Below are 12,587 nucleotides of genomic sequence, written 5' to 3' on the forward strand. Positions count from 1 at the left end.
TCCACCCACAGTGTAAGAAGTTCTGAAAGGGTTGAGAGTGGAAGAAGTTTAAGAGGCCTTGGAGAGCACAGACTTGCCCAAGGTCAGAGACAGCGTGAATCTGAGGCAGGACTTGGACTCGTCTTCCAGCTCTTCATTCAGTATACAACGAAGCCTGTCCTACACAGAGAGGGGCCAGGTAAACGCCTGTGGCACCGAGCTCGATGCCCTGGTCCTATTTACAGAGGCGAGGGTGACACTGCAGGGGTTGTCACCTTTATTACATGAGGCTGAGAGGTTCAGCGACCTGTTTCAAGGCTAGGGAGGGTCAGAGGGAGCATCGGAATCCAGGTCCCGCACTGTGTTTAACAGCATCTAATGAGTCCCTTTTTGGGGCGGGGGGTACAGAGGGGCTTGAAGGAAGAATCAGGAGGGGAACAATTGTGAGGGGATGGAAGGATTTCCTTTCAGAATCCTCCAGCAGCTGAGGGGTCAGTAACGAGGCAAGGAATCCTCAGGCAGCCAGCCGCCCAGCATTTACCAGCACTTACCATGGGCCCACAGGGGGCCAGGCTGTGCCCTGGGTAGCGTAACAGGGCTGGGGCCAGGAAGGCCAGAGAGACCCTGGGCAAGTCACTCCACCCCGTTTCCCGGAAAATGAGCTGGTCACGGTGAGGGCCAGCGGCTCTGGCATCTCCGCCAAGAGAGCCCCGAGCTGGATCCCGGAGAGCGGCCTGAACAACGTGTGCCCGGCGCCGTGCCAACCGCGGAGGGCACCCAGGGAGACAAAGCAGGGGCACTGCTCCAGGCCGCGCGCTAACTCGGGCACTCGGAGGAGTGGGCAGCGGCGGGGCCGGGGCGGGCAAGCTCGCCTTGGTGCCCCCCTGGGGGGTCCGGACCCCCCACCGCACAGACGCTGAGGGCGAGGCTTTCCCGCGCCCTCCCCGGCCACCCCCACCGCACCGCGCCCCAAGAGGACGGGGTGCGGGGCCGGCGAGGACAAGCCGAGGGGCCCCCCGGGCTCCCCACTTCGGGGGCCCTCCCTGGGCTCCGGCGTCACCTCCCGCCGCCCTCTCGGGGCGGGCCCGCACCGCCAGGTGGGCTCCGCGGCCCCTCCCCGGCCTCAGCTTCCCCCCCTGTAACCGGGAGCCGGCTCCCTGCGGGGGGGCTGTACCTGCGGGGCTCGGGGCTCGCATTCCGGGGCCCGGGCGCCTCCTCCGGCCCCGGGCTGGGCCCGCCTCGGCTCACGGCCGGCCTAGCGCGCTCCGCGGCCTCGGCGCTGCGGGCCGGTCACGCGCTGCTCCCGCTCCCGCCGCAGCCCCGCGGCCTCCCGGCTCCAGGCGCCGCCATGGCTGCTGTTTGTTTTCATCCGCTTCGCTGGAGGAGGGGGAGGGGAAGGCCCAGGAACAGCCCGGGCGGCGTCCGCAGCCGCACTTTCGCTCCCGGCCCCGCGGCCTCCACTCGTCCTTTCGCAGCCCCGGATGCCCCTCCAGTCCCATGCGCCTTCGCTGCAAGTCTCCCGTGGCCGAGGGCCGAACTTTGGGGGGGGCAGAAAACGGCGAGGCGAGGGTCAGGAGAAGGGAGAGGGGAGCCGGCGCTGTGTGGAATCTGCCGGGAAGAAAGCAAAGGCGATGGGGACCGTGAGGAGCCGGCGGGGGGCGGGGCGGGGGCGGGGCCGGAGCCGGAGCCAGGGCGGGGCCGGGGCGGGGCCGGAGCCAGGGCGGGGGCGGGCCCGGGGCGGGGCTGGGGGCGGGGCCGCCCGCGCGGCGGTTCTGCGCAGGACTCGGCCTGACGTTTCCGGGGACGCCGCTCTGTCGCCCCCGGGCGGCGGGGCGGCCGCGAAGTGGGCGCAGCCGGGGCCGAGCGTGGAGGATCCCCTGCGGGGCGTGCCGGGCGGGGCGGCCGCGGGTCTCCGCGAGCTCGGCCGGTGGCGGGCACGGAGCGTGGCGCCTCCCTGGGCTGGAGTGAGGCTGGAGCGGAGCGGGCCTGCGAGTGACCGCTCTTGGGAGGGACCAGGTGGGTGACCCGCGGAGGAGCCCGGCGCCGGCGGGGCCTTGAAGGCCGCGCAAGCCGGCCGCGGTCGCTCGCCCTCGGGGCCTTGGCCGAGGAGCAGACCGAGGCCCTCCACCGTCCCGCCGTCCCCCCCGGAGCCCGGGGAGCCCCCCGAGGGTGGGGGCTAGCGCCCAGCCCGGGCTGGGTGGGCTCAGCCTCCTCTGACGGGATCAGAACTGGGGGCCCCGAAAGGTGGGTCCAGCCCCACGCCCTCGTTCGGCGAAGGAGAAACCACGCCCAGACAAGGGTGGGACTCGAACTCAGGCCCGGGGACCCCGGGCGGGTGAATGCCCTCTTCTCCTTTTCCCCGGAGCCAGGGCGCCTCCCCTCCGCTCCCCCAGCCCCCGGCGGCCTCGGCACCCTGAGGACCGTGGGACCCCCGCCTCCGCTGGACGGACGGGATGCCCAGCGCGGACCGTCCTCCTCTGCCCCGTCTGTATGATGAGGGAGCTGTGAGGGTCGGGGTAGAGGGCCGGACTTGGAAGCAGGGACCAGTCTTCTGTGCCTCAGTTTCCTCATCTGTAAGACGGTGGGTAATAGCACCCACCTCTCCAATGAGGTAGCGCCCCGAAAGCGCTTTCCTAGCCTTTATGCGGTGATGAAGATGATGGTGGTGAGTGAGGTGTCCTGAGAGAGGCAGCCAGACATTCGGGGAGCCCTTACAGACTGAGGCTAGGAGCTCAGAGCCTGATGGGGGCAGAGCCCCCCGAGAGAGCTGGAAGGAGGATGAGCAGGTGTGTCAGAGGAGGAGTGACCTTGCAGGAATGCTGAATTTCTGGAAGTAGGGAGCAAGGTGGGAAGGACTGGGGCGTCTGCCCTGGACCCCTCCTTAAATAGAGGAGCTGAGAGGAGGTCATGGAGGGCATCCCATCCCAGCCTCTAAGTCAGTTGTGATGTCAGACAAGAAGCACTTATTAAGCACCAAGAGCTAGGCCTGGAGTTAGGAAGACTTGAGTTCAAACTCGGCTTTCAGATTTTTACTAGGTCTGTGACCCTAGGCAAGTCACTTCACCTAGGTTTGCCTCTGTTTCCTCAGTCGCAAAATGGGGATCATAACAGCACCTACCTTGCTTGCTGGGTTGTTTTGAGGACCGATGGAGGTTATGTTTGTAAAGTGCTTGGCTCAGTGCTGGGCAAACAGTAGGAGATATATAAATGCTTATTCCCTTCCCCTCTCATTCCTCCCCTTGCCTCACACCATGAGCCAGGCCCTGTAATAAATGCTGGTGTATGAAGAAAAAGCCAGTCTCACTCTCTAGGAACCAACTGTTTAATGGACTTGTGACCCTTCATTTGTGGCCCCCGTTGGGAGTGGCTTGGTTAGTTACCACATTTTTAAGGGATCATTTGAGGCCCTGGGGGCTGGAGGGCCTTGGCCATGGCCTCATGCCCAGGTAGTGCTAGAACCAGGCTTCACTCAGGTGTTGTTGGCTCCAGTTCCTCTCCCACGCCTCCCACCTGACTGGGTGTGCTGTATGTCATCACAGCCATCAGACTTTGATTGTTGTGTGGGAATAACTTGTGTTAAATGAGAGCAGTCTGAACTCTGAGTAACAAGTAAATCCGTTCTCCTTGAGGAGGATAACCCAAGGATAGCATATGTCACCCGCCACTTTTCACTTTACTTCAAAAACCCACAAAGACATGGCCAAAAAATCATTCTTGAAGTTTCTAACTGATTTTGGTGACCTCTTTTCATTTGATCTCCACAGGGAGAAGATGACAAATCGTTAAACTGTTGTTCCTCATATAGCTTCTTGCTGTCCTGACAGTGCTACTGGCCCACTGAGGTCAGCATGGCTATACCTATAACAGTTCTGGACTGTGACCTCTTGCTTTATGGCCGCGGTCACCGAACTTTAGACCGCTTTAAGTTGGATGATGTGACTGATGAATACCTTATGGCCATGTATGGGTTTCCACGCCAGTTTATTTACTACTTGGTGGATCTCTTGGGAACCAGCCTCTCTCGCCCCACTCAGCGGTCCAGGGCCATCAGCCCAGAGACCCAGATTCTTGCGGCACTAGGCTTTTACACTTCCGGTTCCTTCCAGACCCGAATGGGAGATACCATTGGGATCAGTCAAGCCTCGATGAGCCGCTGTGTTGCCAATGTCACAGAAGCCCTGGTGGAAAGGGCTTCCCAATTCATTCGCTTCCCAGCAGATGACACCTCTATTCAGAGTCTAAAGGATGAATTTTATGGGCTAGCAGGAATGCCTGGGGTGATTGGAGTAGTTGACTGCATCCACATAGGGATCAAGGCTCCCAATGCTGAAGACCTCTCCTATGTGAACCGTAAGGGCCTACACTCTTTGAACTGTCTGATGGTGTGTGACATTCGGGGAGCCCTACTGAATGTGGAGACAAACTGGCCAGGCAGCATCCAGGACTGGGCTGTTCTGCAGCAGTCAGCCCTGAGGAGTCAGTTTGAAGCAGGGATGCACAGAGACTGCTGGCTCTTGGGTAAGTTTGAAGGTAGGGTGAAAAAACCCTGATACCTGCAACTCTGGTTTTCCACTGGGATGAGCCCTTCATTTCACAGCTGATCACTATACCTGAGGCCCAGCAGGGTGGCTCAACATTCCCCTCCCTTGTCTCTGGCCTTTCTTCCTGAGGTCAAAATGGACCTTTGATCTCATCCCCTTTTCTCTTTTGCACAGCTTGCACACTCACTCGTCTCTCCTCTCTCTTAAATCATCACTCTCTCCCTATCTACTGATTCCTTTCATACTGCTTTTAAACATGGCCAAGCTTCCCCCATCTTAGAAAAACCTTCACTTGACCTTATCATCCCTTCCAAAGCCCATCCTTCATCTCTCCCCTCTTGCTCAACCAGCTGGACCGTTTATCCAGGGGCAGCATCTTCAGTGAAGATGCTTCCGTTTGCTCTTCAGCCTTGGTCACGGGATTTTGAACTCAGGTCCTGTTACCTTGAGGGCCACTAACCTGCATAACTTTGTTTGACTATTTGTAATGCAGTTTCTTGATTAGTTTCCAAGAAATAGTATCATGGATAATCTTAAACAACAATTGCCAACATGTTTAGTAATAAGAATGTTAAATTAGGAGCATTTGTGAGAGTTCTACTATGTGTCCAGCCCTATATTAGATGAAGTAGGAGGATACAAAAGAAGTCAAAGATATGGTTTCCTTATATTTAAAAACTTGGCTGTGGAACATACTGCTTAGTAGGAAGAAAGAAATGAGGGATAAAACCCAGAGCCTCAGATGTCCGCAAAGTGCGGTAACAAGCAAGATATGCTGGGAATCCTGACCTCATCTGTATCCCTTGGACCTCATACGCATCACCGAGAGCTCCTTTCGTGCAGCAGATTGAAAGTAGACTTTGGATCCAGGAAGAAGTTCGTTCAAGTCCCTCCTTTGATCTCTGACACAACGTTGTGACTGAATAAGTGACTGCTTACCTCTCAGGGCCCCATTGTCATCACTGGCAAGCATTTACTAAGCTAGTTCCGTATGCCAGGTGTTGGGTGTACAAAGAAAGGCAAAATACAGTTGCTGCCTTCAGCATGAAGACAACACGTACATACGAGACACACAAAGTGCATGTAAGAGTTCATCTGACTGGGAAGGCACGAGGGCGGTCGGGGGAGAACCAGCACAGGTGTCTTGCAGAGTCCCGGATGCCAAGTAGAAGACTGTTGTAATCGTCCAGGCCTGTACTGTGGTGATGCTGTGCGATTGGAGAGAATGAGACATGGGAGATATATTGGGAAGGCAGAAATGTCACAGATTTGCTTCGTGGGATGAATGCCAGTGACAAGCTGAACATGACACTGACACTATGCCTGGTGCCCGCGAGAGGAATGGGGAGGTTGGGAAGGGAAAGGGTTGGAGGGAAGGGAGTTCTGTTCTGTACGTGTTGAGTTTTAGATGACCGCAGGACATCAAATTCTGTCCAATTCTGTCTGAGACTGGTGGTTAGGGGAGGGCTTAGGGCTGGGTGAGTAGATTGGAGAATCCTCTCATTTGAATCCACAGGAGCCAATGAGATCACCAAGCAAGATGGTGGGCCAAGGGTGGAGTCTTGGAAGATATTTGGGATTAGTAGCTATAACCTGGATGAAGATCCAGCAGAGGATTCTCTGAAGGCTCAGGCAGGAAGGAGGAGAATCAGGGAAAACTCAAAGAGGAGAGAGTATCCAGAATAGGAGACCCAGAAGTGGCAAAGGCTGCAGGGAAGTCCAGAAGGATGAGGCCCAAGGAAGGGCCATTACATTTGGCAAATAGAGTCATTGGACACTTTGGAGAGAGCAGTTTTTTAAAATTAATTTTTGTTTTTAGTCTGAATTTAACAGACACCAAAAAGAACTGTATATACTGAAAAGAGGGCTATGCCTAAAAGTGCAGGAATGGGTGTGTGAGGCAGCAGAAGAGAACAGTTATTCATGAAGTATTTACTTGTGTGCTTGGCGCTGGGCTCAGAGATTGATGAATACCATCTCTCTTTTTCCTCACAACTCTGTAAGGTTGGTGCTGTTATCCTCCCCATTTTCAGTTGAGGAAACTAAGGCTGAATTTGAACCCAGGTTTTCCCAACTCTAGGTTCTCTCCACTTTAGTGGCCTATCAGGATACTTTAAAAAATTTTACGAAAAAGGCTGAACTCCCAGTCCAGAGCACAGCCAGAGATCTGTGCATAAGACGCAGGAGTTGCCAGGTCTGGTGACTGAAGCTTGCTATCTATGTGACTCCATGGAGTCTGTTTCTCCAGACTGAATGACCTAATTTCCTGCTCTGGCTTTACCTCTCCTCCAAACAGGTGAGTCTGAGTTCTTTGCTCCACCCTGGTGGGTGTGCTTCCCAAAGGGCACTGCCCACATTCCTTCCTGGGCTGATCATGTTGGCAAACATAATCTGGCTTTTTTGCCTTAATAATATTTTATTTTTTCTCCAATTACATGTAAGAACAATTTTTAACATTCTTTTTTAAAATTTTGAGTTCCAAATTCTATCCCTCCTTCCCTCTCCTTTCCCCTCCTGGAGACAGTAAGCAAACTGACATGTTTATATGTGTGCAGTCTTATAAAGCATTTCCATATTAGTCATTTTGTGCAAAAAGACTCAAAATGGAGGAGAAAGAAAGAAGAAAAAAAGAATGCTTTAGTCTGTATTCAGGCATCAATTCTTTCTCTGGAGCCAGATAGCATTTTTCATCATGAGTCCTTTGAGACTGTTTTGGGCCATCATGTTGTTGAAAACAGGTAAGGCATTGACAGTTTTTCATCCTAAAATGTCGCTGTTACTGTGTACCTTGTTCTGATTCTTCCACTTCACTTTGTATCGCTTCGTGGAAGTCTTTCTAGGTTTTTCTGAAATCATTCTGCTCCTTATCTCTTATAGCATAATCGTGTTCCACCACAATTACATAACCTTACTCAGCCATTCCCCAATCGATGGGCGGCCCCTTGATTTCTAATTTTTAGCCACCACAAAAAGAGCTCCTATCAACATTTTTGTACAAACAGCTTCTTTCTCCTATAATCAGGCTTTTGATTCTGACGCCTCAGAGACTCCAAAGTGACGGATGTTTCTAATCTGTATCTGCCCAGGAGTCTCCTCTACAATGTCTCAGATGGGGCAGGGTACATCTCTCTCTCGCCTTCTGTACCTATGGGTCTCCCCCAAAAGACTGTAACCTAATTGAGGGTAATGACTGTCCCATTTTTGTCTTTCTGTCTGTTAGAGATGCACTGGACACATAAAAAGGTATCAAGGAAAATTTATTAAAATGGAGTTCAGAGGAGGGAAGGCCTTCTATGTTCATTTAAATGAATGGGTAGCTGTTTCCAGTATGGCCACTGAAAGACTACAACACGTTCAGAATAATGGCAGCTTCTTACAGTATTCTGAACTTTGGCTCTCCCAGGCCACCGTCCTCTGGCTGGGTGACTTCATGTTCTCCTCTCTGATAGGCTTTCCCTCAGATAGCTCACCGAGCCTGAGCACTAGTTTATGACCTTTACCTGACCGTTCTAGGTCCCAACCCTGATTGCCTCAAACTGTGGAAACAGAACTTCCTTGTTTCCCACGTCTTTGTCACTTTCCACAATGCCTGGAACATAGCAAATGCTTAACAAATGTTACTGGTGAAGTGGAAGCTATGGTGATGATGTAATATAAATAGACTGGTAGCCTCATGAAGGGTTAGTTTGAAGAATTCAGAGAAATACAGGAATATATGTGTGAAGAGGTCCACAATGACTACAATTGTGTCAGTAAAGGCAGCTTTAAGAGCCCACAAAATTCAAATAGAAAACCTTGGAACTATTGAAAGCCTGTCTAGAAGTCAGGTGTCCCACTTCCTCATCAGGGTTCCTTCCCCCAGCGTTGCTTCTAGGCACTGATGTGAATTTTCAATCCCTCTCAGCAACCCGAAGACACATTTGGAACTCTGTTCTAGACCTCAGATTGTTCTTTTCAAACTAAAGGGAAAATAATTCCAGGTGCCTGATGAATTAGGTAATTAAATAGGTTTTCTTCCCCAGCCAATGTCATCAATTCTAGGAATGGTTAAGGAACAAATAAACCACGAGAAGAAAAAAGTAGCCAAGGAAAAATATTGCAAAGCTGATGCATGTTTTTGAAATTTTCTTAGATTGAAGATCAAAATATTTGCCCACTTCCAGAACTCTGGGCACATTTTCAAGAAATGATAATACATTTACCAAATAAACTGCCAATGAAACCACGACTTGATCTGGTATTTCGAATTCCATTTTGGGTGTCAGGTTATTATGTTTCACAATTTGAAATATTGAACTATTAAAAGTCACCCAATTCTTCAAGATAGAAGATCTAAAGGGGAGGGATTTGTCTTCTGTGTCTTCCGTATGTTTGTTCCAGTGTCTTGCATGCTGCCCTATGAGCATTCCATAAATATTCACAGAAACGGATCATGAGTAGATATCAAGGGATCAACAGTGGATAAGAGAGGACTCAACAAGGGCAGAGGTTGTGACCCTGTGTGTGGCCTTTCACCTACCAGAGGCAGTGAGTCACAGTCATTAAATATCACTATCCAGTCATTAGAATGTTAGATTAGGACATTGTACCTCAATTTTGGGGGGCAGTATTTCCCTGGGTCATTCAGTTAGGACAACAACTTAAGACCAATTGCCTTAGTTATATTGTTGAGTTGCATTTTTCTGACAACTCATTACTGTTTCTAGCATTCCAATGGAGCTTCTTTAGTGCTTTGGTATTTCTGTAAACTTTTCTGGTCTAGAAAAATGGGATGGCTGTATTGAGTAGAATCTCCATGAAGCCCTAGATTTTGCCCTAGTTTCTGCCACTTATACTAGGACCACACATTTCATTTTCTTTCATATGCCTCAGTTTCTCCATGGTACAACAGAGGAAGGTGCACTGGACTTGGAGTCTTAGAGCACTTTGGTTGGAAGCTTGGCTTGGCCACTTCCTACCTATTTGGCCTCATTTATATTTTTTTCCCTCTCTACCTTCTCTTAGACTCTCATCTGCAAAGCGACAGGGTTTGATGAGAACACTGCTGAGGTCCTTCACACATTTACTACATCCCTGTACTAGGCAGTTAGGGAGGGTGAATGGTCTGTTGTCTACAAATCTTGCCCTATGTGATGAGAATATGTGAATGCTAGCAACGTTTCATTCTCTAAAATATCAAATAGGAACTTGTGTTATACATCAGTAGCATTTACATGTGCCATGGAATAGATTTAATGTTTTCTCTTTTGCCCCAAATATCTATAACTCCCTCCTTTATCCCTGGGGAAAATTCTAGAATAACATTCATGAGTTCCATCGGTTATACGTTAAGCCTCAAATTATTCCATGGCCAAATTAATTTGGGAAATATTGTTGTATTCTGAACCCAATGTTTATGTTAGCTTTTAGGAACTGTCACCTTCATAAAGGTGTATTGAGACACCTTTCTTGTGAACTCACTCTGCGAGTGGAAGCATTGCGTTGTTAGATGGTGAGTTGGAGTGAAGAAATTTTGTTCAAGTGTAACATCTCCAGTCTCATGGAAATTCCCCTGGAGTCTTTTCCTTTGCTAGTTTTACCTTCTTCCCATTGTCTCGAAGATTTGGGGTCACCATTCTAGGAGTCTTCCCCTCGTTTTACTTAAGTTGATTGTGCCTCTGATGCCAGCTTTCCTTAGTTCTCCCGTTGGTCTTTCCAGGGCCCTGGGCCCTATTGCTTTCCTTCACCTGGTCTCAGAGCGGTTTCTCGGCAATTCATTTCTAGGTTGTGCTTGACTGATCAAAGATTTGGATGTTTTCTCTTCCTTACAGGTGATAGCTCCTTCCTTCTTCGCACCTGGCTCATGACCCCACTTCATATCCCAGGAACCCCTGCAGAATATCGCTATAACATGGCCCATTCTGCAACACATAATATCATTGAGAAGACATTTAGGACCATCCAGTCAAGGTTCCGCTGCCTGGATGGATCCAAGGGAGCCCTGCAGTACTCTCCAGAAAAGTCCAGTCACATCATTTTAGCTTGCTGTGTGCTCCACAACATTTCCCTGGAACATGGGATGGATGTGTGGTCTTCTCCAGTGACTGGGCCTGTGGAGCAGCCAGAAGAAGAGTCAGAGCACATGGATGCCCTGGACTCGGAAGCTGACCGCACGCGCCAGGAGCTGGTGCTCACTCACTTTAGCTAGTCTTGGAGTGGAGCAGGGGGTGTGGCCACTTCCACTAGTGTAAGGATACTTGTCATCTCTTTGTACTTTATGTCTGCATTTTATGGGATGCATCTGCCAATTTAGTAACTAAATCAAGACCGCGGTTCTAGGCTTTTTGGTGAACCCCACATCAAAATCCACTTATTTTAAAACCAGATGGCTAGCCAAAAACCCAAGTGGTTATATGCGCAAGTTAAAAGGGGAAACTAAAGTAATTAACAGCTAATTCAAAATACAATGCCACTTGTGCGTCAGTTATCACGATATTTCTAATAAAAGGAAATTTTTGGTTCTAAATTATCAATACAGTACTTCTGTTTCCACCTTTCATTTAGACATAACCTGAGATCAATGTGATTTGGACCATGAAATGATCTGCCTTAAGTTTCCGGTTACTAATTCATTCAAACTTTACCTAGCCAAGAGAATCTTGCCAACTAGGATAATTAGAGACTGATAGCAGTCTGGACCTTTCGAGTCAAATTTTGAAGCAGGTCTCCAGACATCTGACCAAATCTCTGTGGACCAAACCTGAATGTTATTCTCTCATTCTCCTACCTTCCCCATCCTTTTATGTAGAACATCAGAATAGATGGAGGAGGTTTGATCAAAGGAGGACTTTGCCACCTTATCCTTTCTTTCCAAAGAAATCTTATTAAAGCAATTTCCTTTGTTGCAGCCTCACGATTACTAATAGGGAAACAAGTTTGCCCACTTTGAGGAGAGCCTGTACCTGAGTGGATCAGGGTTCTTCATGTGATGGTATTGAAGCAAGGCTTGGCCTTTCCTGTCTCTGGTTTCCTAACACACAAGGCAAGAGATGAGAGGGTGAAAAGGACAATTAAGGAAACTTGGTTCCTAGCGTGGGTTCTGGAATGTGCCTGGCCTCTCCCAATGGCAGGGGCAGAGTTAAAATCCTATCTGTGAGCACCCAATGATGCACAAATTTCCCAGGTAATAAACAATCCTTAACTAAGCGCTGGCTCTAAAATTATACCAATTTAAAAATAACCTAATTGGAATAACAAACATATGAATGAGGTTCACACGCTGATGTTTTCACTAGGGACAAAAGGAGCCTTTCCTTAGGATTCTCTTTCTCCCAGATTCCTAGCAGCCGCCCATGTGTCGTCTCTGACCTGTCCTCTTGATCTGCTCCTGTCTGTGCCTCCTGTCAGGCTGTGCTCAGGAGTGTTAGTCTGGTGATTCCCAAAGCAAAGAAAGGAACAGCTGATGACAGACAGGGAAGTAAAGGGAGGTGACTCCTTATTAGGGATTAGCATCTGCTTATTTCCAGTCCGAATGCTGTTTCCCGTCATCGTGATTCCTGCTCTGCTGCTAGTGGGTGCGCTTGGTAGGAAGACAGGTAGGAGGTTGGGCATGAAGTAGATGGGGTCACGAGGGTGGTGACGTCAGGGAAGTTTCAGCTCTGTTCTCATTGTGCAATAATACTGTCCTAATGATTTTTTTCCCTGTAAAGTGTAACTGGTGTCTCTGGCCTGCTCTGGCTCTCACAAGCCACTTTTGTTACCTCTGCTCCCTACATCTAGGTTTCCCTCACTATGACCCCCTGCATCAAAAGAAGTTGGTAGTTCCTAAGGCCATGGGGGACAAAGTGGGAGTCTGTCCTGGAAAGAACCTTCTAAAGCAAAACAAGACTGTGCTAATCAAACTCAGGAAAGGGCCTGGACGGATTTCAGAGGCATTTGTACTTTTAAGTCTTACTGGCTGTCCCCCATGCTGGGCATGCTCTCCGTCCATTCTGGCTGCTGACCTCCCAGCTTCCTTTAAGTCCCAGCTAAAATTCCACCTTCTACAGGAACCATCTCCCAACCCCACTTAATTCCATGGCATTCCCT

General features: G+C 50.2%; 2 protein-coding genes across 7 annotated transcripts in view; one reads left to right on the plus strand and one right to left on the minus strand.

Annotated features, from left to right (window-relative positions):
* ATG13 (autophagy related 13) overlaps window positions 1-1,365 on the minus strand; it is a 36,017-nt gene extending 34,652 nt beyond the window's left edge. For all 5 annotated transcript variants that reach the window (XM_072617624.1, XM_072617623.1, XM_072617622.1 and 2 more), the window contains exon 1: window positions 1,154-1,365. The gene's annotated coding sequence lies outside the window, so the exon portion shown is untranslated. The remainder of the gene's footprint in view (window positions 1-1,153) is intronic.
* Window positions 1,366-1,747: 382 nt separating this feature from the next.
* On the plus strand, window positions 1,748-11,032 carry HARBI1 (harbinger transposase derived 1). Of its 2 annotated transcripts, none has more exons than XM_072617688.1 (3): window positions 1,748-1,995; window positions 3,744-4,497; window positions 10,331-11,032. In XM_072617688.1, exons 2-3 carry the CDS (start codon window positions 3,828-3,830, stop codon window positions 10,705-10,707), a joined length of 1,047 nt encoding a protein of 348 aa, XP_072473789.1. In that variant the 5' UTR covers window positions 1,748-1,995; window positions 3,744-3,827; the 3' UTR covers window positions 10,708-11,032. The 2 variants fall into 2 exon arrangements, with proteins under 2 accessions (XP_072473789.1, XP_072473790.1); XM_072617689.1 differs by lacking the exon at window positions 1,748-1,995 and adding an exon at window positions 2,270-2,560.
* The last annotated feature ends 1,555 nt before the right edge of the window (window positions 11,033-12,587 follow it).

This window comes from Notamacropus eugenii, chromosome 6 (genome assembly GCF_028372415.1).
Source record: "Notamacropus eugenii isolate mMacEug1 chromosome 6, mMacEug1.pri_v2, whole genome shotgun sequence".
In the NCBI taxonomy this organism is placed as follows: Eukaryota; Metazoa; Chordata; class Mammalia; order Diprotodontia; family Macropodidae; genus Notamacropus; species Notamacropus eugenii.

What these genes read in the sequence shown, in the direction of transcription:
- HARBI1 (XM_072617688.1), top strand. Translation starts at nt 3,828, where the DNA reads ATGGCTATACCTATAACAGTTCTGGACTGTGACCTCTTGCTTTATGGC. An exon ending in CAGAGACTGCTGGCTCTTGG is followed by an intron (nt 4,498 to 10,330) that starts GTAAGTTTGAAG and finishes TCTTCCTTACAG; the next exon opens with GTGATAGCTCCTTCCTTCTT.